Source organism: Oncorhynchus keta, chromosome 21 (assembly GCF_023373465.1).
Source record: "Oncorhynchus keta strain PuntledgeMale-10-30-2019 chromosome 21, Oket_V2, whole genome shotgun sequence".
NCBI lineage: Eukaryota > Metazoa > Chordata > Actinopteri > Salmoniformes > Salmonidae > Oncorhynchus > Oncorhynchus keta.
This window is the reverse complement of record NC_068441.1, coordinates 2,686,287-2,712,422: the sequence shown is the minus strand read 5'-3', so window position 1 is coordinate 2,712,422 and position 26,136 is coordinate 2,686,287. Positions and strand designations below refer to the sequence as shown.

Below are 26,136 nucleotides of genomic sequence, written 5' to 3'. Positions count from 1 at the left end.
AACATTATTTAGTTAATTTGCTAGCTATCATACAGTAGGTGTATATTAATAATTATATAGTTTATATAAGTAGACATGCAATCAAAATTGACTGTAGCGCATATAAAGCAACCACAACCTACCGGTGGCTGAAAACACAATCAATCCGGGATGAATGAGTTACGAATTTCCAGGCAAGGGCGATCCATTTAAAAATCATTCCTTCCTCCCTTGCCCTGCAAGTGTATACTCGTCCGAAGTCATGATACGTCATCAGAAGTGTCCACTTAATTTGAGGGCTGATGGGATAGGGTGTATTTTTTAAGAGTCTGGAATGCAGGCATGGATTTAATGGTAGTTTCTCGCCAAATTGTTCATATGCAGGCCGTCAAATCAAGGGCACTCCTTCGATTTAAAGTTGTTTTTTGACGAAAATCTAAAAGTGTCAGTTTGTCACTTTCACGAGGTTGAAGTAATATCATGTTCAACTACATACGACATTGGCTCGAATGTAGGTTGCTTTAGATTTCCAGAAAATGAACAACTACGGAATCTTTTTTCACTTCTCATATTGACTTCTCAAACCCCGGCATGGTCTGTTTCGCAAGTTCCAGGAAGTATCGCGATGTTGCGCCTCTGGGTTTAGAAACTCTGTGGTTTAGCCATAATTATGACTTGGTGACTGAGGTAACGAGTGACTACCGCTCCAAGTGTGTCCCATATCCGCTCCAAGTGTGTCCCATATCCGCATGTGGGAGGAGCTGTTTGGGGTGTTGTGGATCTATCTGTAAAGGGAAAAAAATTCAGTGGGAGTGATTGTCAGCTCTTTTGTTTCTTATTGACATATTACAGTTCATATTGATACGAATTGAAATAGCTAGCTATAGCCATGCCTGGAATAGATAAATTACCGATAGAGGAGACATTCGAGGACAGTCCGCAGGTAATATATTTCACGCTATGCTCTGTAGCCTGCTAGCTTTATATCTATCGTATTTGTGCCGTGCAAAAGCGCAGCAAAAGCTAGCCCTGCTAACTCGCTCGAGCAAGCATCAAGAGTTGTCAAATGGCTCAAAAAGTGATAACTGGCCTCGTCATATTGCCAGCTGTCAATAGTATTATCTATTTATGCAACATTATTAATATCGGCCTTTGCACCACCTGCTAAAAGTATGCACGCTAATGGTTTTCTAGTGAAACACATCACACCCTTGTGTTGATGAACACATAAATGAGCTACTGCCAGGTTACGTGACCATCCTTACTCTATCTGGCTGGCTACTGTATCTGGCAGGGTGCACCACTTTCTCCTGCCTAGGGACGAGGTTGCCAAATAACAAAGCACAGAATGTTTAATGAAATTACGTTTGAACATACTCTACCACATGTTGTTGTCTGTGTGGTTGGTCCTTCAGCTGGTCGACATGTTTTTTAAAAAATATCAACAAGACACTATTATTTACCCGACTTTTTGGAGCGCATGTACTGAGGTTGACATTTCACCTGGCACATGCGCAAACATTCCTTACCCCAGGATACTTCAACTGGTGATAACCCGGGAGAATAAAGAAAAGGAGCACACTCTGTTGCTGAGTAAATCTGGTAGATTTATTGACGGGACAAGTAAACGATCAGATTTATGCTGCAACAGAGCGCTCCTTTTTTTATTAACCTGGAAAGACACCAGTTGAAGTATCCTGGGGTAAGGAATGTTTTGGGGATTTTCAAGTCCCTCAGTCTAGTACCTGATTTCCCCTTTTTAATTTAAGATGGGCTGAAGCGAGTTTGGGTATACCTTCGTTCCATTGATATACAGTACCAGTCAAAAGTTTGGACATACCTACCTATTCAAGGGTTTTTCTTTATTTTTCTATTTTCTACATTGTAAAATAATAGTGAAGACAAAACTATGAAATAACACATGGAATCATGTATTAACCAAAACAGTGTTAAACAAATAAAAAATATATTTGAGATCCTTCAAAGTAGCCACCCTTTGCCTCTATGACAACTTTGCAAACTCTTGGCATTCTCTCAACCAGCTTCATGAGGTAGTCACCTGGAATGCATTTCAATTAACAGGTGTGCCTTGTTCATTTGTGGAATTTCTTTCCTTCTTAATGCATTTGATCCAATCAGTTGTGATGTGACAAAGTAGGGGTGGTATACAATATATATAATAAATATATATGCCATTTAGCAGACGCTTTTATCCAAAGCGACTTACAGTCATGTGTGCATACATTCTACGTATGGGTGGTCCCGGGAATCGAACCCACTACCCTGGCGTTACAAGCGCCATGCTCTACCAACTGAGCTACAGAAGGACCACACAGAAGATAGCCCTATTTGGTAAAAAAAAACAAGTACATATTATGGCAAGAACAGCTCAAAAAAGCAAAGAGAAATGACATTCCATCATTACTTTAAGACATGAAGGTCAGTCAATCTGGAATATGTCAAGAATTTAAAAGTTTCTTCTAGTGCAGTCCCAAAAACCATCAAGCGCTATGATGAAACTGTCTCTCATGAAGACTGCCACAGGAAAGGTAACCAGAGTTACCTCTGCTGCAGAGGATAAGTTCATTAGAGTTACCAGCCTCAGAAATGGCAGCCCAAATAAATTCTTCACAGAGTTCAAGTAACAGACACATCCCAACATCAACTTTTCAGAGGAGACTGTGAATCAGGCCTTTCGTGGTCAAAGTTTTTCAAAGAAACCACTACCAAAGGACACCAATAATAACAAGAGACTTGCTTGGGCCAAGAAACACAAGCAATAGACATTAGACCGGTGGAAATCTGTCCTTTGGTCTGATGAGTCCAATTTTGAGATTTTTGGTTCCAACCTCCCTGTTTTTGTGAGACGCAGATCAGGTGAACGGATGATCTCTTCGTGTGTGGTTCCCATCGTGAAGCATGGAGGAGGTGTGATGGTGTGGGGATGCTTTGCCGGTGACACTGATTGTGATTAACCAGCATGGCTACCACAGTATTCTGCAAGAATACGCCATCCCTTCTGGTTTGCGCTTAGTGGGACTATAATTTGTTTTTCAACAGGACAATGACCCAACACACCTCCAGGCTGTGTAAGGGCTATTTGACCAAAAAGCAGGGTGATTGAGTGCTGCATCAGATGACCTGGCCTCCACACTCACCCAACCTCAACCCAATTGAGATGGTTTGAGATGAGAATCTAAAATATATTTAGATTTGTTTTACACTTTTTTGGTTACTACATGATTTCATATTGTTATTTCATAGTTTTGATGTGTTCACAAATTATTATTCAATGTAGAAAATAGTAAAAATAAAGAAATACCCTTGAATGAGTAGGTGTGTCCAAACTTTTGACTTGTACTGTATATTCATGTCACCAGTCAACTCCATTATACTCAAGTTACTTTAACTTCAACCAGTGAATTCTAGCGATGGCTTGCTATGCTAGTTATTCTACCAGTCTGCCTTAGTGGGTGTTAGCATGCTAATAGCACATCGTGCACATGAAAATGTTATTTTGTAAGGGGTATGCAGTGGGTTGAAAGCTATGTCACCAACGTATGTTGTATCAGACATTTCAAACAACACCCCCAGCTAATGCAATAACAGTCATTGTATAATGAACCAGATTTATCAAGGCAACCTTCGGCCGAACTTGACTGGGTGCCAACGGCAGATTTAGGTCTTTTTTCCCTCATCTGTAACCCCAGTATGATCCGTGTGAGCGCAGTGAAAGTTCACTCCGTGAGGAACTAATGTGCAGCGCTGTATTTGGTCTCCACCGCCTAGCTCACGCAGCTCTAAGAACAAAGGAATGTTTGGGCTAAAAAGAGGGTCCGACCCCACTGAGATTTGAGCTAATGATCAACATCTACATAGGTGTGAATTGCAGTATATTACCAGGTGCCATGTACTCAGGTAGAAGCCACATGAGCCTAGTCCAAACAAAGAAAACCATGTTTCAAAGCTGACACGTGCATCCAGGTATAATTGTGTGGGTGAGTCAATTTATTTTAACGACATTGTTTACCATGATTTAATACATGTTATTAACAGTATTAACTTCTTGCCACATTCTTGCCACAGTGTACTCAATTTTAAAATAAACTTTATTACATGAAACAAAATGTTTAGCCTAAGGGCATTTCCATCGAAAAGGACGCGTGAGCACCAACACGTAAAGTTCTTAGGAGCATATCAAATTGGGGGTTAAATGAAAGCGAAGACTATGTTTTTGGTAAATGAAGTCAATGATATATTTTTTTGACAATTTTCCATCTTAAAAATATAGCATAAGTTCATGGTTTCATTTTCTCGATGAACAGATGGAAAGGGGTTCTTAGACAACATCTACCAGAACAAGTTTTAAAGGGAATCAAATGAATCGAAACACAATCATGTTGACGTAAAGACCCCAACCAACTAACATCAACACTTATCTATAGTGTAGAAGAAATTGTTTACCTTCTGTAAGATATGTTGCCTTGTAATTCTGTTACCAAAAACCCACATCTTTAATATATTTTCTAATGTCTCTCCCTTACAGAATTAACAAGTAATGGTCGACCTACCAATGGTAGACCTATAGTGATTTTACTGATGTCAATTTTGTTTATGAATTATGAATTGATTCAAACTCGTTACCTCTCCCAGCTCTTACGGACACCGAGCCATGAGCCCCCTCTCTTTCCATTTACTGTAACCATCATTGGATCGTACAGTACAGTGGGTAGAGTAAAGTACAAAACAGTACCGAGTACAGTACTGTGAGTAGAGTAGAGTATTGTAATGCCTTTTATAAATTGTTTTTGGCTTGACTAAGCGCTGCACGTGCACAGAGAGAACCATCACATTTTAATTTTCTAAGCATTTGATATGTCATCCAATCCCTATCAGCTACTGTACTGTATGTAGCTAGCTACCTAGAGTATCCAACAAAACATGTACAATACAGTTGTAGGCTATTCGTCAGTCTTTCCTGTCTGTTGCAGAACAGTCTGGCTCTGAACAGCAGTGTCAATGGAAATAGGCCATAGAAATAGAATTATATTCCATTCTTGTCATTCTATTTCTATGGTTGAGGCGCTATACTATACTGGAGTTGGTCCATATTGCGATAAATTGCCTGAATTAATGCGATAACAATAAAGTGCACCACAATTATAAATATTTATTATCCTTTAAACTACTACTCAGTGTTGTCGTGCTCGAGACCGTTCTCAAGTCTGGACTCAAGACCACATATTGAGTGTCTCGCTCTTGTCTCAGTGTCGGATACATTTTTACTCGGTCCCGGACAAAGAGGACTCAGGCAAGACGAGAGGAGTAAAAAATACACTGCTCAAAAAAATAAAGGGAACACTAAAATAACACATCCTAGATCTGAATGAATGAAATATTCTTATTGAATACTTTTTTCTTTACATAGTTGAATGTGCTGACAACAAAATCACACAAAAATGATCAATGGAAATCAAATTTATCAACCCATGGAGGTCTGGATTTGGAGTCACACTCAAAATTAAAGTGGAAAACCACACTACAGGCTGATCCAACTTTGATGTAATGTCCTTAAAACAAGTCAAAATGAGGCTCAGTAGTGTGTGTGGCCTCCACGTGCCTGTATGACCTCCCTACAACGCCTGGGCATGCTCCTAATGAGGTGGCGGATGGTCTCCTGAGGGATTTCCTCCCAGACCTGGACTAAAGCATCCGCCAACTCCTGGACAGTCTGTGGTGCAACGTGGCGTTGGTGGATGGAGCGAGACATGATGTCCCAGATGTGCTCAATTAGATTCAGGTCTGGGGAACGGGCGGGCCAGTCCATAGCATCAATGCCATCCTCTTGCAGGAACTGCTGACACACTCCAGCCACATGAGGTCTAGCATTGTCTTGCATTAGGAGGAACCCAGGGCCAACCGCATCAGCATATGGTCTCACAAGGGGTCTGAGGATCTCATCTCGGTACCTAATGGCAGTCAGGCTACCTCTGTCGAGCACATGGAGGAAAGAAATGCCACCCCACACCACCGCCAAACCGGTCATGCTGGAGGATGTTGCAGGTAGCAGAACGTTCTCCACGGCGTCTCCAGACTCTGTCACGCCTGTCACATGTGCTCAGTGTGAACCTGCTTTCATCTGTGAAGAGCACAGGGCGCCAGTGGCGAATTTGCCAATCTTGGTGTTCTCTGGCAAATGCCAAACGTCCTGCACGGTGTTGGGCTGTAAGCACAAACCCCACCTGTGGACGCCGGGCCCTCATACCACCCTCATGGAGTCTGTTTCTGACCGTTTGAGCAGACACATGCACATTTGTGGCCTGCTGGAGGTCATTTTGCTGGGCTCTGGCAGTTCTCCTTCTGCTCCTTCTCCGCACAGGCGGAGGTAGCGGTCCTGCTGCTGGGTTGTTGCCCTCCTACGGCCTCCTCCACGTCTCCTGATGTACTGGCCTGTCTCCTGGTAGCGCCTCCATGCTCTGGACACTACGCTGACAGACACAGCAAACCTTCTTGCCACAGCTCGCATTGATGTGCCATCCTGGATGAGCTGCACTACCTGAGCCACTTGTGTGGGTTGTAGACTCCGTCTCATGCTACCACTAGAGTGAAAGCACCGCCAGCATTCAAAAGTGACCAAAACATCAGCCAGGAAGCATACGAACTGAGAAGTGGTCTGTGGTCACCACCTGCAGAACCACTCCTTTATTCGGGGTGTCTTGCTAATTGCCTCTAATTTCCACCTGTTGTCTATTCCATTTGCACAACAGCATGTGCAATTTATTGTCAATCAGTGTTGCTTCCTAAGTGGACAGTTTGATTTCACAGAAGTGTGATTGACTTGGAGTTACATTGTGTTGTTTAAAAGTTCCCTTTATTTTTTTGAGCAGTGTATATAATTACCAGCTCCCTTTCAGTCGGTATATGAAACTCCTTGGTCGGGTCAAACATCCACACTCCTTTCATGACACATACATTTTTCTCAATCACGTACAAGCATTTTCTGATCTGTTGAAACAGCAATGAGCAAGTGCTCAAATACATTTATATAACTTATGATATTTTTTTTAGCCTTTGTGCCTGTTGAATATCTTAGATAACCTTTAAAAACCAATATCATCCGTGAATACAAAATTTACTGTTAACTGTTTTGTTCACAGAATCTTAAGACATTGTTTTGATCAGAAGAGAAATGTGTGCAATTGTCTTCACTGTTTCCAGCAATCAGTAAATACTAGTGCACAAAAGTCTAAATCCCCCCCGTTGGGTTACTTCTAAGTGACTTTGGGTTAGTCCTAAGTCGTCTTAACCAACATTGTGACTTTCCAATTATAATATTACTTTGGTGTGGATTGAGGCCTGTACAGTACATTTGGAAAGTATTCAGACCTCTTGACTTATTCCACATTTTGTTACGTTACAGCCTTACTCTAAAATTGATTCAAAGTTTTTTTTCTCTCATCAATATACACACAGTACCCCATAATGACAAAGCAAAAACAGGTTTGGAAATATCACATTTTACATAAGTATTCAGACCCTTCACTCAGTACTTTGTTGAAGAACCTTTGGCAGTGATTACAGCCTCAAGTCTTCTTGGATATGACGCTACAAGCTTGGCACACATTTATTTGGGGAGTTTCTCCCATTTTTCTCTCTGTCAGGATGGATGGGGAGCGTTGCTGCACAGATGTTCGATTGGGTTCAAGTCTAGGCTCTGGCTGGGCCACTCAAGGACATTCAGAGACTTGTGCCGAAGACACTCCTGTGCTGTTGGCTGTCTGCTTAGGGTCGTTGTCCTGTTGGAAGGTGAACCTTTGCCCCAGCCTGAGATCCTGAGTGCTTTGGAGCAGGTTTTCATCAAGTATCTCTCTGTACTTCGCTCTGTTTATCTTTCCCTCGATCCTGACTAGTCTCCCAGTCCCTGCCGCTGAAAGATATCCCCACAGCATGATGCTGCCACCACCATGCTTCACCGTAGGGATGGTGCCAGGTTTCCTCCAGACGTGACGCTTGGCATTTCAGCCAAAGAGTTCAATCTTGGTTTTATCAGACCAGAGAGTCTTGTTTCTCATGGTGTGAGGGTCCTTTAGGTGCCTTTTGGCAAACTCCAAGCGGGTTGTCAGTTAAGAACAAATTCTTATTTACAACGGCGGCTTAGGAACAGTGGGTTAACTGCCTTGTTCTGCCCCTGAACAACAGATTTTTACCTTGTCGGCTAGAGGATTCGATCTAGCAGTCTTTCGGCCACTGGTCCAACGCTCTAACCACTAGGCTACCTGCCGCCCCTGTAACGTAAGTGAGTGTATATACTGTACTCGAAACCATCTACTGCATCTTGCCTATGACGTTCTGTACCATCACTCATTCATATCTTTATGTACATATTCTTTATCCCTTTACACTTGTGTGTATAAGTTAGTAGTTTTGGAATTGTTAGGTTCGATTACTCGTTGGTTATTACTGCATTGTCGGAACTAGAAGCACAAGCATTTTGCTACACTCGCATTAACATCTGCTAACCATGTGTATGTGACAAATACATTTGATTTGATTTGAAATGTGGAAAAAGTCAAAGGGTCTGAATACTTCCCGAAATTCACCGTATATGTGGGATACAGTGATGAGGTAGTTATTAAAAAATAATGTTAAACACTATTATTGCACACAGAGTGAGTCCATGCAACTTGTTAAGCACATTTTTACTTCTGAACTTATTTAGGCTTGCCATAACAAAGGGGTTGAGTACTTCTTTCCAATTTGACATTAGGGGGTATTTTGTGTAGGCCAGTGACACACAATTGCAAATTAATACATTTTAAAGGTTGTAACACAACAAAATTCTAGGGCTGTGAATACTTTCCGAAGTCACTGTCATTTTTAATGATTGTACAGTGCCAGTCAAAAGTTTGGACAAACCTACCCATTCAAGGGTTTTTCTACATTGTAGAATAATAGTGAAGACTTCAAAACTATGAAATAACACATATGGAGTCATGTAGTAACCAAAAAAAGTGTTAAACAAATCAACATATATTTTAGATTTGAGTTTCTTCAAAGTAGCCACCCTTTGCCTTGATGACAGCTTTGCACACACTTGGCATTCTCTCAACTAGCTTCACCTGGAAAGTTCCCACATATGCTGAGTACTTGTTGGCTGTTTTCCTTCACTCTGCAGTTCAACTCATCCCAAACCATCTTAATTGGTTTGAGGTCGGGGGATTGTGGAGGCTAGGTCATCTGATGTTGTACTTCATCAAATACAACCAATGTAGACCTTAGAGTGAAATGCTTACTTACGAGCCCCTAACCAACAGTGCAGTTAAAAAAAACAATCAGAATAAAAAATGAAAGCAACAAGTAATTAAAGAGCAGCAGTAAAATAACAATAGTGAGACCATATATAGGGGGGTACCGGTACAGTTGAAGTTGGAGTTTACATACACTTAGGCTGTAGTCTTTAAAACTAGTTTTTCAACCACTCCACAAATTTCTTCTTAACAAACTATAGTTTTGGCAATTCGGTTAGGACATCTACTTTGACCACACAGCTGTCATACCACTCAGGAAGGAAACACGTTCTGTCTCCTCGAGATTAATGTATTTTGGTGCAAAAAGTACAAATCAATCCCAGAACAACAGCAAAGGACCTTGTGAAGATGCTGGAGGAAACAGTATCTATATCCACAGTAAAACGAGTCCTATATCGACATAACCTGAAAGGCCGCTCAGCAAGAAAGAAGCCACTGCTCCAAAACCGCCATAAAAAAAGCCAGACTACGGTATGCATCTGCACATGGGGACAAAGATGGTACTTTTTGAAGAAATGTCCTTTGGTCTGATGAAACAAAAAGGAAGTGTTTGGTCAAAAAGAGGGAGGCTTGCAAGCCAAAGAACACCATCCCAACCGTGAACCACAGGTGGTGGCAGCATCATGTTGTGGGGGTGCTTTGCTGCACGAAGGACTGGTGCACTTCACAAAATAGATGGCAACATGAGGAAAGAAAATTATGTGGATATATTGAAGCAACATCTCAAGACATCAGTCAGGAAGTTAAAGCTTGGTCGCAAATGGGTCTTCCAAATGGACAATGACCCCAAGCATACTTCCAAAGTAGTGGCAAAATGACTTAAGGACAACAAAGTCAAGGTATTGGAGTAGCCATCACAAAGCCCTGACCTCAATTCTATTGAAAATGTGTGGGCAGAACTGAAAAGGCGTGTGTGAGCAAGGAGGCCTACAATTCTGACTCAGTTACACGAGCTGTCAGGAGGAATGGGCCAAAATTCACCCCACAATTGTGGGAAGCTTGTGGAAGGCTACCTGAAACGTTTGACTCAAGTTCAACAATTTAAAGGCAATGATACCAAATACCAATTGAGTGTATGTAGACTTCTGACCCACTGGAAATGTGATGAAAGAAATAAAAGCTGAAATAAATCATTCTCTCTGCTATTATTCTGACATTTCACATTCTTAAAATTAAGTGGTGATCCCAACTGCCTTAAAACAGGGCATTTCTACTAGGATTAAATGTCAGGAATTGTGAAACTGAGTTGAAATGTATTTCGCTAATGTGTATGTAAACTTCCGACTTCAACTGTATATACATGTAGGTAGAGTTATTAAGGTGACTATGCATATATGATAACAACAGAGTAGAAGCGGTGTAAAAGGGGAAGAGGGGGCAATGCAAACAGTCTGCGTAGCCATTTCATTACATTTTCATTAGTCTTATGGCTTGGAAGTAAAAAACTGTTTAAAAGCCTCTTGGACCTAGACATGGCGCTCCGGTACCCCTAGCCATGCGGTAGCAGAGAGAACAGTCTATGACTAGGGTGGCTGGAGTCTGACAATTTTTAGGGCCTTTTTCTGACACCGCCTGGTATAGAGGTCCTGGATGGCAGGAAGTTTTGCGCCAGTGATGTACTGGGCCGTACGCACCACCCCCTGTAGTGCCTTGCGGTTGGAGGTCAAGTGGTTGCCATACCAGACAGTGATGCAAAAAGTCTGAATGCTCTCGATGGTGCAGCTGTAGAACCTTTTGAGGATCTGAGGACCCATGCCAAATCTTTTCAGTCTCCTGAGGGGGAATAGGTTTTATCGTGCCCTCTTCATCACTCTCCTTCCTGGTCAAATAGGCCTTACACAGTCTGGAGGTGTGTTGGGTCATTGTCCTGTTGAAAAACAAATGATAGTCCCTATAAGCGCAAACCAGCATGGCTACCACAGCATTCCCCAGCAATTAAACCATCCCATCTGGTTTGCGCTTAGTGGGACTATCATTTGTTTGAGTAGGTGTGTCCAAACGTTTGACTGGTACTGTATGTATTTTGCGAAATTTGTGTTTTGAGAAGACGACTACATTTTAAAACACGCATTTACTGTTTTATAAAAGGCCACAGACTTCTGTGTCTTGTGGACTCTGTTTTGAAAATCTACAACATTGTTCTGAAAAATGCTTGTACACGATTGAGAAAAACGGTAATACCTTATCTATTGAAACCTGGGCATCCTACTTTACTTGTGACATTACTGTCCTTTTACTTTCATTGAATCATATTCTCAAACTTTCCTTCATTCGCTGGTAGGGAAGAATGGGGGAAATTGTTTGAAAGTTGCGCATTTACTATTATTAGGGGAGACCGGGGGAAGTTGTAACATATTTAGTCTTCATCTATTATGGACCTGTTTGGACATTTTTGTACTTGTTTCATTCCGTTTGCATCTTTTTAAGAAACGTTTTGCAACAGAATCGGCAGAATGAATACATCCCCCTGATCACACCCGCGCACAGTTCACTTTCATAGCAGTCACATAAAGCATCACTTTTCTCGTTATATAATTCCTTCTTGCATCTACACACTCTCCTCTCTTCTTTTCCCTTCACTTGTGGACTTCATAACACAACAGCTGTCTGTGACCAGGTGCAAAAACCTCTCCAAGCCAAACCTTCATACCATAACCGCTAACCAGCCTACATCGTTGTTACCATATTAACTTTATAGTCAACAAACTAGAACTAACGCAGTAGTAAACCCACAATCTAATCCATGTGTACAATCACGCAGTACAATGTACAGCAAGCAGTTTAACAGTTACACTGGTGGTCCCCGGTGTCAATAAATTAATAAAACCGAAAGCTTACCTTGACTTGGAAGAGTTGCGTTGTTGGATAGCCTTAGCCAGCTAGCCAACTTAAATAACATTCCTCTCTGTTTGAGCCAGGTTGAGTAGGCTAAATTAGCTGCTTTAGCGAAGTAAGTGAAAGGTAAACTAAGAAGAAGGAAAAAATACAATTAAATATCTCTCTCGCTCTCTCTCTCTCTGCTGCTTCTCAATTTTTTAAGAAAATAATTTGTTCAAAACTGTTCAACTATTGCCTTCCTCTCTTTTACTCACCACATTTTATGCACTGCAGTGCTAGCTAGCTGTAGCTTATGCTTTCGGTACTACGTTCATTCTCTGATCCTTTGATTGGATGGGCGAGATGTTAGTTCATACTGCAAGAGATCTGACAGGTTGGAACACGTCGTCATATTTACTCTATAAGTCCGTGGAAGAAGGTGTGAACCATGAGCCTCCTAGGTTTTGTATTGAAGTCAATGTACCCAGAGGAAGGTGCTGTTGAGACTACTGTAGAACTTCATTGCGAAACAGTGTCTTTAATCAGTTATGTAGTATTTAGTATAATTGAATTTAAAAAGGATTAAAAAAAATTATGTTCATTATTTTTATGAAATTCACTGAGTGGGATGGACCTCCAATTCCACTGAGGAGCCTCCATCGGTGGCGTGACTACAATAGTCAGAGGGGTTGGCTAAAGCTACAGAGATCTGGGACCAGATTAGCCTTGCACAAGGGTGACATAAGTGTGCCATCTAAGCTACCTACTTCAGGTAAACCTAACCTGAATGTTTCCTGAGTTGAGTGCTTCCCTCATCCAGTGTGTTTCTCTGTTGTTGCCAGACTCGCTCCCTGCTCGGCGTGTTTGAGGAGGATGCAGCTGCCATATCGAAATACTCCCAGCAGCTCTTCCAGGCCATGCACAGAATCTACGATGCACAGGTGAGCAATGACCTCTGGGATATGCTCATGCCAGTTAGTGTCCGGGCTTTTAAAAACAAGCAAAAATGCAAGCACTCAAAACTCTCACACACACACACACACACACCTTTTCTTTATATTTGCTCCTACAGCTAGTTAGTTGAAACGGACATTACTCTTTTTTTCCCCAGAATGAGTTGAGTGCTGCCACCCATCTCACCTCCAAACTTCTGAAGGGGTATGAGAAACAGGTAGGCCTATGTTCTCAGTGTCAACATGCTGGAATGATGTACAGTATTGTATGTATTTCTTTTTCATGCATCTTCCAAGAAACCCTTACGATTTGAACATTAGTTGAATGCGCTGACTATGTCCCTCCAGATAAGAGCGTCTGATAAATGGCTGAATTCGCGAATGTAAAATGGTTTAGGGCTGACTGGGCTGTCTTTGCAGCGTTTCCCTCTTTGCTGCGATGACGAGGTCATGAGCTCCACTCTGCAGCAGTTTGCCAAAGTCATAGACGAGGTGAGAACACACACAGCGGGTCTGCTGCTCTGCCCTCATTAACTCATCCTCCTTGCTGTGGCACGCTGCTGGTCAGATAGGATTACACCATCTTAACCTTTTTCATCTCTACCTTTTCTTAATTACAACCCACTATACACACTCTCCCACTTTGCACGTTCACCTCTCCTCTACTCTGTCGTAACCTCTCCCATCATTCACTCCACACAGGCTACTCCCTCACTCTTCACTTCAAGCCATCCCTTCCTTCTCTCTGTCGTAACCTCTCCCATCATTCACTCCACACAGGCTACTCCCTCACTCTTCACTTCAAGCCATCCCTTCCTTCACTCTGTCGTAACCTCTCCCATCATTCACTCCACACAGGCTACTCCCTCACTCTTCACTTCAAGCCATCCCTTCCTTCACTCTGTCGTAACCTCTCCCATCATTCACTCCACACAGGCTACTCCCTCACTCTTCACTTCAAGCCATCCCTTCCTTCACTCTGTCGTAACCTCTCCCATCATTCACTCCACACAGGCTACTCCCTCACTCTTCACTTCAAGCCATCCCTTCCTTCACTCTGTCGTAACCTCTCCCATCATTCACTCCACACAGGCTACTCCCTCACTCTTCACTTCAAGCCATCCCTTCCTTCACTCTGTCGTAACCTCTCCCATCATTCACTCCACACAGGCTACTCCCTCACTCTTCACTTCAAGCCATCCCTTCCTTCTCTCTGTCGTAACCTCTCCCATCATTCACTCCACACAGGCTACTCCCTCACTCTTCACTTCAAGCCATCCCTTGCTTCTCTCTGTCGTAACCTCTCCCATCATTCACTCCACACAGGCTACTCCCTCACTCTTCACTTCAAGCCATCCCTTCCTTCTCTCTGTCGTAACCTCTCCCATCATTCACTCCACACAGGCTACTCCCTCACTCTTCACTTCAAGCCATCCCTTCCTTCACTCTGTTTTTTCCATATCCCTTCCATCTTTCTTCCTTCCTTCCTTCCTTCTCTCTCTTCCATCTCTCTAACCACTAGGCAGCGTAGCCTAGTGGTTAGAGCATTGAAGTAACCGGAAGGTTGTGAGTTCAAACCCCGAGCTGACAAGGTACAAATCTGTCGTTCTGCCCCTGAACAGGCAGTTAACCCACTGTTCCCAGGCCGTCATTGAAAATAAGAATGTGTTCTTAACTGACTTGCCTGGTTAAATAAAGAAAAAAAAAAAAAAAAAAAAAAAAAAAAAAAAAAAAAAAAAAACCTCCCCATCTCTCCTCTCCACCTGTCTGATGAGGAACACAAGACACATTTCCCTGAGGAGATTCAGTAACGTAACTAACCTGTCTTCTCTCCCACAGCTGAGTTCCTGTCATGCAGTGCTGTCCACTCAGCTGGCTGATGCCATGATGTTTCCCATCACTCAGTTTAAGGAGAGGGACTTAAAAGGTAGGACTCTGAAAGAGTTCCATTCTCATGTTGTATTGTTTATACAGAGATCATGTACATTAACGAGACTTGGAGACAGATTAGAGGGATGACTGGTGAAGAGGTGGGACTGGGGATCGGAGCCCTGGTCCCCAAGGGCATGTCGTTCAAGGGTGGCTGCGCTTGGTAGTGGCAGAATGTGAGCCGTTTGAAATGGACGTTAACCTTCTCTCTCTCTCTCCCCTACAGAGATCCTGACCCTGAAGGAAGTGTTCCAGATTGCCAGCGATGGTGAGTGAGAACTATTCAGTAAAACATGAAAACTTAATGTTGTGATGTTGGCGTGATGTCTTGTTACAAAGCCCATGTTGTAAATGTAATAACACATTTTCTGTCGACAGATCACGACATGGCCATCAACAGATACAGCCGTCTCTCTAAAAGGAGGGACAATGAGAAGGTAAGGTTTCTTAATATAACGTGACGTTGTTGTATCAATAACTTCCTCGCCAAATAAAACCTGACATTTGTGTGCGTGCTTCCGTGTGTATGTCTGCGTGCGTTTGTTGTGTATGTGTGTGTGTGTGTGTGCGCGTCTTCTCTCCAGGTGAAGGGCGAGGTGATGGAGGATGTGTACACCTCCAGGAAGAAGCAGCACCAGACCATGATGCACTACTTTACAGCCCTCAACACGCTGCAGTACAAGAAGAAGATGTCCCTCCTGGAGCCACTGCTGGGATACATGCAAGCACAGGTACATCAGCCTTACTTTCTCTCTCTCCTCTCTCTCTCTCTCTCGCTCTGTAACGGTTTTGACTTGAGGTTGTTATTTATAGGGGTGCCAGGTAGGTTGTGCCTACCAGAGAAAACATTGGTTTCTCCTTTTAGTTTGGGTGGGAATGAGTCCCATCTGGTCCGTCAAGTCTACACCAATACAAAGGACTTATGTAAAAGTCAGGATGGAAATAAACTTTTCATAAACCCTTAAAACATTGGAAAGAACTTCAAAAACAACTATATTATTTTGCGTGGGTTGTATTAGCAACAAAAATGATTACACACACACATATAATAATATCACAATGAGTTCTGGTTCCTCCAGAAATGTCCTGTACCTCGGGCCTAAAAAGAGTCCAGCCCGGTAAAGGAGTTCAGTGAACTCAAGTGACTTTGGTCACGCAATGTTTGTCCGTTCATTCAGTGTAGCGTAAACCCAGTATTAAACATACCATCAATATAACAATTATTTTACCACAGAACTTAAAGCGTATCAACTCTTACTAAGTCCTCAACTACAACTAACTACATAAATCATCACAGTATACCTCACATCAAAACAAATGAAATACCGTATACAAAAAGGTTGTAGTCAGACGGTCAGTCAGACAATCCAATCCGCCAATAGATCTCCAGCGGAGAAAGGCCACGAAGAACGGAGAGGTGTAAGTCCACGGACGCAAAGAGTGGATCCGATCCTGGGTAAACTCTCTTAGGCTACAAAACACACGTTTAACGGCAACAAAACAAACGGAATAGAGAAGCTTCGGGAACTGAGGGTTGAACACATCCTCATTCACGTCTCCATCACAACCCCACTTTTGCGCAGCTGATGCTGGCTATTTAATTGGGAATTAAAGGGAAAGCGCCCTATTGGAAGGAGCTGCACTGAGACGGTTCAGAAAAATTCAGGGCCGTCACAGCTCGCTCTGTATTTCTTTCTCTCTCTTGCTCGCTCTGTATTTCTCTCTCTCGCTCGCTCTCTGTATTTCTTTCTCTCTCTCGCTCTCTGTATTTCTCTCTCTCGCTCGCTCTCTGTATTTCTTTCTCTCTCTCTCTCGCTCTCTGTATTTCTTTCTCTCTCTCTCTCGCTCTCTGTATTTCTTTCTCTCTCTCTCTCGCTCTCTGTATTTCTTTCTCTCTCTCTCTCGCTCTGTATTTCTTTCTCTCTCTCGCTCTCTGTATTTCTTTCTCTCTCTCGCTCACTCTCTGTAGTTCTCGCTCACTCTCTGTAGTTCTTTCTCTCTCTCGCTCGCTCTCTGTAGTTCTTTCTCTCTCTCGCTCGCTCTCTGTATTTCTTTCTCTCTCGCTCGTTCTCTGTATTTCTTTCTCTCTCTCGCTCGCTCTCTGTAGTTCTTTCTCTCTCTCGCTCGCTCTCTGTCGGTCTTTCTCTCTCTCGCTCGCTCTCTGTAGTTCTTTCTCTCTCTCGCTCGCTCTCTGTCGGTCTTTCTCTCTCTCGCTCGCTCTCTGTCGGTCTTTCTCTCTCTCGCTCGCTCTCTTGTCGGTCTTTCTCTCGCTCGCTCGCTCTCTGTCGGTCTTTCTCTCTCTCGCTCACTCTCTGTATTTCTTTCTCTCGCTCGCTCTCTGTCGGTCTTTCTCTCTCTCGCTCGCTCTCTGTATTTCTTTCTCTCTCTCGCTCTCTGTATTTCTTTCTCTCTCTCGCTCACTCTCTGTCGGTCTTTCTCTCTCTCGCTCGCTCTCTGTCGGTCTTTCTCTCTCTCGCTCGCTCTCTGTATTTCTTTCTCTCTCTCTCTCCCTGCTGGAGCATATATTCTGACCAGCATGTCTGTCTCTCTGTATATCTCAGATCAGCTTCTTCAAGCTGGGATCAGAGAACCTGACCCAGCAGTGGGAAGACTTCCTCACCGACATAGGAACCAGTGTTCAGAAGTAAGCTTCATCTCCTATCCCCCAACCAACCCCTTGAGATTTGTAGAGATCTGAAAAGATTTGATAGTCTTCAGCAATGGTGGTAGCTCCATCTTGCCCTCTATGAGGCCAAGTGGAATTGTCATAATGCTTGAAGGCCGGGCGTGTAATGTGTTTGGTTATGTCCAGTGTCCGCAGGGAGATGGCCGGGGAGGTAGATGTGATGCAACAGACCATCCAGGATATGGAGCAGGCCAATGACCTCCTCTATATGCCTGACCCTGACCCCAGCCTGGTTCCTGTCAACCGCAACCTCACACGCAAGGCCGGCTACCTCAACACTCGCAAGTAAGAAATGACTACCTAGCCAAACAAACTGACCTTCGTCAGTCCTGCAACACTGTAGTTCAAGACCAACATATATTTTAAATAAACCCCTGGGTTAGTAAATCAAATAAAAAGTCTGCTCGTTTCTATTTGAAGCAACAGTAGGGCAGCTCCTGCTTGTTTTTAAACTGATGCTTTTATTCATTTCTAGTGAAAGTGAATACTGTCCAAAGTGCCTTAATCGGAACGACAATATGTTTCTACCATGTTTTTACTCCTAAATGTGTTTCCTAAGTAAAACGGGCTTAGTGTCGTCATCCTGGGAGCGGCAGTACTTCTTCACCCAGGGAGGGAACCTGATGAGCCAGGCGCGGGGGGACGTGGCGGGGGGTCTTGTCATGGATATAGACAACTGCTCCGTCATGGCCGTGGACTGTGAGGACCGACGCTTCTGCTTCCAGATCACATCCTTCGACGGCAAGAAGTAATTGACTGCATATTAAAGCTTGTTTGTTTTTTTAAAACTAGCGATAACCGCTTTATGAAGTGTTGTTGTTACCTGAAGATTTCTAACTTAGTCACAAAAGAAAATGTGAATTTCCACAGACGTTACTGATGCGCTCGGTCTTTGTTTCAGAGTGGCCATCTTGCAGGCAGGGAGCAGGAAGGATTGTGAAGAGGTGCGACAGTAGTTTTAATTAAATGTATTGTGGATGTGTTTATGTATTGTATAAATGTATAATGTAGCTGTGGTATCTCTTAATAACACTGTCCTGTGCTCCTCTTTCCTCCCTCAGTGGATTGCAACGATTAACAACATCTCAAAGAGGATATATCTCAGTGAGAACCCCGAGGTGAGTATCTTGCTATGCTCTGGAAAAGCCTGTGCTTGCATCATCTTTATATTTAGTTGATATTATCATAGATAGAGCAATGCTCCAACACCCCTGTGTGTGTCCATGGTGTGACATTCACCTAGCCAGTGCTGGATGTCTGGGATGGGATGTGGTTAGTGTGAATCTCATCTGCCCTCTTTCTCTCTGTTGCCAAGCGCATTTCCTCTTTGCTGAAATGCCCTCTTTCTATTGGCAGGAAATCGCAGCCAGAGTGAACCAATCAGCTCTTGAGGCTGTGACACCATCTCCCTCCTTCCAGCAGAGGCATGAGAGTTTGCGGCCGAGCACGTGGGTTTCTGAACCGTCTCTCCTCACACAATCATAGACTTCATTATTTGGGCCTGGAGTTTTTCCTGATCTGACGACGAAAATCTCTAGGCTTGGTTATACACATTACAGCCTATAGCTAGCCTAGCCTAGCTCACCCTGTAACTTGGAGACAAGTGTTTTTCCTGGTTTAGTCACATGGTCTGGAAAAACTCCTGACCCTACTGTAGTGAAAGGTTTCTTGAGTACACCTTTTTTCTTATGTTCAATGAGGCTAGCATCCCTCGTTTCCATCTCTCTAACCTCCATCTCTTTTCTGTTCCCTGGGTCTCGTCCATCCGTCTCTACATCTATCCGTCCCGTGTAGACAAGGGCGGCCACCGGCAGCGCGGGCCAGCAGTGTGAGCTCGGCAGGCTCTGAGACGGCCTCCCCGGCCCTCTCCGTCCTCTCCTTGGACGCACTGGTGGCTCCAAACACGCCCATCCAGTTTGACATCATCTCTCCAGTCAGCGAGGAGGACGCAGGACAGGCGAAGGCTGCCGGACTGGGAAGGTCGGTACTACCCAGGGTTTCCTTAACGGTGTATAGGGGCAGGACTAGCCCATGGTACGTGTTGAATGGAAAAGAGTTCCGAGTCTACTACGCTGTGCCAGTCACGTTCTTAAGATGTGGGTGTGTTTCTTTGCTCCCCCTTTTTTGAAAGAAGGACCAATCCTTTTGGTGAATCCGGAGGCACACCAGCTGAGGAGAGTGAAGGTAGGTGTGTGTGTGTGTGTGTGTGTGTGTGTGTGTGTGTGTGTGTGTGTGTGTGTGTGTGTGTGTGTGTGTGTGTGTGTGTGTGTGTGTGTGTGTGTGTGTGTGTGTGTGTGTGTGTGTGTGTGTGTGTGTGTCTCTCAGGTTAAAAGCGAAAGATGAATTTCTGTGAAAAAGAAAATTGACAATATGTGTCCATCCAGGCTCTATCCTGCACCAGCTGTTCTTTGCGCGTTTCCTGGGCTGTATGGAGGTGCAGAATGCGGACAGCTCTGACGTCATCTATGAGACCATGAGACAGATCCTAGCAGCCAGAGCCATACACAACATCTTCAGGATGACAGAGTCTCACCTGCTGGTCACCTGCGAATGCCTCAAGTGAGACACAAGCTCTTTGCCCTTATTATACAGGCATGGAAATTAATTCAATTCACAGACTTATCCTGTGTGTTGTTTTTGTTTTCAGGCTCATCGATCCTCAGACACAAGTCACACGGCTGAGGGTAGGCATGTGACTGATTGATTGTACCGTTGAAGTTTACAAACACTTAGGTTGGAGTCATTAAAACTCGTTTTTCAACCACTCCACAAATTTCTTCTTAACAAACTATAGTTTTGGCAAGTCGGTTAGGAATATTTCCAACAATTGTTTACAGACCGATTATTTCACTTATAATTCACTGTATCCCAATTCCAGTGGGTCAGAAGTTTACATACACTAAGTTGACTGTGCCTTTAAACAGCTTGGAAAATTCAAGGAAATTATGTCATAGCTTTAGAAGCTTCTGATAGGCTAATTGACATCATTTGAGTCAATTGGTGGTGTATCTGTGGATGTATTTCAAGGCCTACCTTCAAACTCAGTGCCTCTTTGCTTGACACCATGGGGAAATCTAAAGAAATCAGCCAAGACCTCCACAAATCTGGTTTATCCTTGGGAGCAAGTTCCAAAGGCCTGAAGGTACCACGTTCATCTGTACAAACAATATTACGCAAGTATAAACACCATGGGACCACACAGCCGTCATACCACTCAGGAAGGAGACGCGTTCTGTCTCCTAGAGATGAAGTACTTTGGTACGAAAAGTGCAAATCAATCCCAGAACAACAGCAAAGGACTTTGTGAAGATGCTGGAGGAAACAGGCACAAAAGTATCTATATCTACAGTAAAATGAGTCCTATATCGACATAACCTGAAAGGCCGCTCAGAAAGGAATAAGCCACTGCTCTAAAACCGCCATAAAGACGCCAGGCTACAGTTTACAACTGCACATGGGGTCAAAGATCATACTTTTTGGCGAAATGTCCTCTGGTCTGATGAAACAAAAATAAAACAGTTTGGCTATAATATCCATTGTTATGTTTGGAGGAAAAATAGGGAGGCTTGCAAGCCGAAGAACCCCATCCCAACCGTGACGCACGGGTGTGGCAGCATCATATTGTGGGGGTGCTTTGTTGCAGGAGGGACTGGTGCACTTCACAAAATAGATGGCAACATGAGGAAAGAAAATTATGTGGATATATTGAAGCAACATCTCAAGACATCAGTCAGGAAGTCGAAGCTTGGTCGCAAATGGGTCTTCCAAATGGACAATGACTCCAAGCATACTTCCAAAGGCGAACGAAGTCAAGGTATTGGAGTGGCCATCACAAAGCCCTGACCTCAATCCTATAGAAAATTTGTGGGCAGAAATGAACACGCGTGTGTGAGCAAGGAGGCCTACAAACCGGACTCAGTTACACCAGCTCTGTCAGGAAGAATGGGCCAAAATTCACCCAACTTATTGTGGGAAGCTTGTGGAAGGCTACCCGAAACGTTTGACCCAAGTTAAACAATTTAAAGGCAATGCTACCAAATACTAATTGAGTGTATGTAAACTTCTGACCCAATTGGAATGTGATGAAGGAAATAAAAGCTGAAATAAATAATTCTCTCCGCTATTATTCTGACATTACACATTTGAAAATAAAGTGGTGATCTTAACTGACCTAAGACAGGGATTTGTTACTAGGATGAAATGTCAGGAACTGAGTTTAAATGTATTTGGCTCAGGTGTATGTAAACGTCCAACTTCAACTGTATGTAATATCACTGTCAAGATACATGAGGTTGTCGAGACTTGATGTTTCACGTGACTTCTTGATTTCCTTCTCTCTCTGCCCCTCTCCCTGCTGCCCCCCTTCTCTCTCCCTCCCCCAGTTCCCTCTCTCCAGCGTGGTGTTGTGTGCTGCCCACCAGGAGAACAAGCGTCTGTTTGGATTAGTTCTGCAGACTGCAGAAGGCAGGGTGGACGGACGACCAATCATTGTCTGCTACATCTTTGAGTCCAACAATGATGGGGAAAAGGTAGATTCTGCTCTGCTGTGTAGCCTTTCTTATTCCATGATATGTAGGTAGAGCCAGTAGTTTAGGGCTGTATAACTAGGGCATAGTTACACCACATTTTCCTGGTCAACCACACATGCCAATGTCTTTTTATGATCAGGAACAAGTCCTGGCTAGGAATAAGCATATTGTGTCTATTTAGTAATGGCACTATCAGTTAAAACAGCTTATAGTTTCCGTGTTGTGGCAAAATGAAGACATTTGCATGTGTGTCTACTGTTACCCATGGTCATTTGTCGTTATCTCCGAGTGTATGTTGTGTTGTCCTCCTTTCAGATCTGTGACAGTGTGGGGCTGGCCAAACAGATAGCGTTCCACTCCGAGATGGTAAGAAATGTGAGAAGTCGAACTCTCTGTTCTAGTGGACTTCATTTGTTAAGATGACCCGTCGTTGCTCACCTTTACTGTTTTCATTTTTTATTTTTTTGCTGACTCAGGATCGCAAAGCCACGGAGAAGAAGAAGGAGCAGGACAGGGCCAAGGAGAAACAGCAGGAGGAGCTGAGTAAACAGAAACAGATTGAAAAGGTGTCCCAGAAATTCTATCAAAATCACAATATAGTATCCTATTCTCGTTGACTCATAAATCAACGCCTATCTTGGCCGGTTTCTTGTCTGTAATCACAGCTGTATTACATTCTGTGTTCAATGATGTTACAGTAAACGGAATGATTTGATTAATTGATTTGATTAATCAATGAATTTTCATGAACCCACAGGACCTAGAGGAACAGAGCCGTTTGATTGCCGCCTTCAGTCGCCCCACCCCCCTTGCCGCTGGCACTGACGGACAGTTCCTGGTGCTAAGCAACAGCCAGTCAGAGGACAGCGATGCAGGAGTGGAGGGGCGGGAGAAGGGTGAGTCAGAGGCCTAACAGAATGGAACCGAGAGATGTTACTGTTGGCTTTCACTGAATACTACTTTGGATGACCAAACCACTGGAAGTCAGTCATTTTCAATGGAGGGAGGCAACTTGAAGAGGTGACTTGAGGAGTCCATGAGAGATGCAACCATTGGGGACAATTTCACCAAGTTGAGCCAAAGTTAAACTTTTACGCAAATCATCAGCGATGCAACTGCTGGCTTTGATCCTCTGCTGGATAGGCTACCCCCCCCCCCCCCCAATGTGCTGTTCAGAGGAAACACCCACGAGAGACATAGCCTTGTCCCAGATCTGTTTGTGATTTTGCCTACTCCATTGTCATTGTCGAACCAAACAATTGCATGACAATTCCAGAAGGAGTTGGCAAGAGAGCAGAAACAGACTCGCACCCAGGCTACAAGGGACAGGCTTGACTATGTGTTACCACAAAGTAGTATCCCATGAAAACAGGCAGTTAGAGGTGGACTTGGTTCCTCTCCAGACGCCCACCTTGGCTCCTCAACCCTGGGCCTGCACAAATACAGCCTCTCTGGTTTCACCTCTGGCTCCTACTGTTGGTCAATGAAGGAACAGGATTCAGAGTGCAGATAAACTTGATCAATGAAGGGCAAAAAAAATACTTAACATAAAAAACTAGAAAAAAAAGACCCCACAAGCTAAGAAAAGAAGAGTAGAAAAAGACCTGTGTGACTGAACAATCAAAAGAATCCTTCCGGATCATTCTCCACCTTGTGTAAATGATCATGTATTTTATACTCGCAATTATATAGAAGTATACTGTCAGATAATATGGAAGAAGAAAAATAATTCTTTTCTGGTTTTGTTTATTTGGAAATTCAGGTGCAGTTCTGACTGAATACTATGGCTTCCTAAAAGTTAGAGATTATAGACTGTACTAATATGGAGGGAAGACATTGCACATGTTAATACTGTCATAATAGATTTCTGTATTGTTTGCGTAAACAGTATACGTATTGTCTAATTAAGCAATAAGGCCCGAAGGGGTGTGGTATATGGCCAATATACCATGGCTAAGGGCTGTTCTTATGCACGAAGCAACACCAAGTGCCTGGATACAGCCCTTAGTCGTGGTGTATTGGCCGTATACCCCCAAGGTGCCTTATTGCTATTATAAACTATTTACCGATATAATTATAGTAGTAAAACATGTTTTGTCAAACCCGCGGTATGCGGTCTGATATACCATGGCTGTCAGCCAATCAGAATTCAGAGCTCAAAGCACCCAGTTTATAATCTACAGCTGTGAAAAAGTACTTACCCCCTGTATGATTTTTGTCTGTTTTTGCATATTTTTGATACTGAATGTTATCAGATCTTCAACCAAAACCTAATATTAGATAAAGGGAACCTGAGTTTACAAATAACACAAAAAAAGTCATACTTATTTTATTGATTTAATTAACAAAGTTATGCAACACCCAATTCCCCTGTGTGAAAAAGTGATTCCCCCTTACACTCAGTAACTGGTTGTGCCACCTTTTAGCTGCAATGACTGCAACCAAATGCTTCCTGTAGTTGTTGATCAGTCTCTCACATCGCTGTGGAGGAATGTTGGCCCACTCTTGCCTGCAGAACTGCTTTAACTCAGCAACATTTGTGGGTTTTCATGCATGAATTGCTCGTTTCAAGTCTTGCCACAACATCTCAATTGGGATTAGGTCTGGACTTTGACTAGGCCATTCCAAAACTTCAAATGTATTGTTTTTTATCCATGTTCATGTAGACTTGTTTTGGATCATTGTCTTGCTGAATGACACAGCTGCGCTTCAGCTCACAGACGGATGGTCTGACATTCTCCTGCAGAATTAATGGTTCCTACTATTGAAGAAAGTCGTCTAGGTCCTGAGGCAGCAAAGCATCCCCAAACCATCACACTGCCACCACCAAGCCTGATCGTTGGTATGAGGTTCTTACTGTGAAATGCAGTGTTTGGTTTTCGCCAGGCATAATAGGACCCATCTCATCCAAAAGGTTGACTCAAGTTTGCCAAAAAAGCACCTGGAAGCACCTGGATGATCATCAAGACTCTTTGAAGGATGATTTATGGACAGATGAGTCAAAAGTATGACTTTTTGGTCCCGTTATGCCTGGTGGAAACCTAACACTGCATTCCGCAGTAAGAACCCTGGTTCTCGGCGGTGGTGTGATGGTTTGGGGATGCTTTGCTGCCTCGGTACCTTGTCTACACTCAGCCCCTCGTCGTTAGCTAACAGGTTTGCATGTGCTTTGGATCCTATCATGAAGATAAATAATTGTCACATACATCCTTGTCAGTTTTTTTCTTCTTCTCCATAACATTATTACTACCATTTGAATGAACCATGTTTTGTTTGGAGTGTGTTTTGGTTTCAACATGATGATGTTGATCTTGTACCCCTAACACCAATAGTGGTATGCTCATAAATGAATCAACTTATTGCTATACCTTCTTCCTGAAGTGTCAATGTATTCATCTGCCAGGTTGAAGCAAGAACAATACTGTATTACAAAGTGCTAAATTAGGGCTGTGGCTTTAAGGTGTTGTTTTTTTAACCCGTTAAGTACGTTAATCTGTAATGTATTGGAATGGTTTGTATGTTGCTCAGATAATTTCTGTATAAAGAAGCACACTACGTATGTATGCTATGTATAGGACATATTTCCAGAGGTGTTCGCCGACCTTTACCCATTGCTCAGATGTAAATTTGTTCTGAGCTCTGGCTGCAAATTTGATCAGCTCATAGAGAATACAACTACCATATCAACAAAGTGAAATTGATTTTGTTTATATAAATAGAAGTGATATCCCAGAAGGGTTGAGAATATTTATTATTTCCATTTTGGGGAAAGGTTTTGGGAGTGGAAAACTGGGTTACCTAGATGTTAATATGGGGGACTGCACTTTAGTACTTTATGCAGTGGGGGATATGCACCTATTTAATGTACATATTTCAGTGATTACTGTTTCAGTGTCCTAAAATAGCTTTTCAACAATAAATATACACTAATTCAA

General features: G+C 43.1%; 1 protein-coding gene across 2 annotated transcripts; it reads left to right on the top strand.

The window, feature by feature from the left end:
• Positions 1-715: 715 nt before the first annotated feature.
• Positions 716-26,136, top strand: LOC118399935 (DCC-interacting protein 13-alpha-like). Of its 2 annotated transcripts, none has more exons than XM_035796169.2 (22): positions 716-922; positions 12,947-13,045; positions 13,216-13,275; positions 13,478-13,549; positions 14,897-14,984; positions 15,213-15,254; positions 15,365-15,423; positions 15,571-15,717; positions 17,548-17,630; positions 17,799-17,957; positions 18,232-18,420; positions 18,574-18,616; positions 18,734-18,790; positions 19,029-19,120; positions 19,467-19,652; positions 19,807-19,856; positions 20,057-20,231; positions 20,320-20,356; positions 22,055-22,201; positions 22,517-22,567; positions 22,678-22,767; positions 22,959-26,136. In XM_035796169.2, exons 1-22 carry the CDS (start codon positions 869-871, stop codon positions 23,112-23,114), a joined length of 2,136 nt encoding a protein of 711 aa, XP_035652062.1. In that variant the 5' UTR covers positions 716-868; the 3' UTR covers positions 23,115-26,136. The 2 variants fall into 2 exon arrangements, with proteins under 2 accessions (XP_035652062.1, XP_035652061.1); XM_035796168.2 differs by having other exon boundaries at positions 19,804-19,856.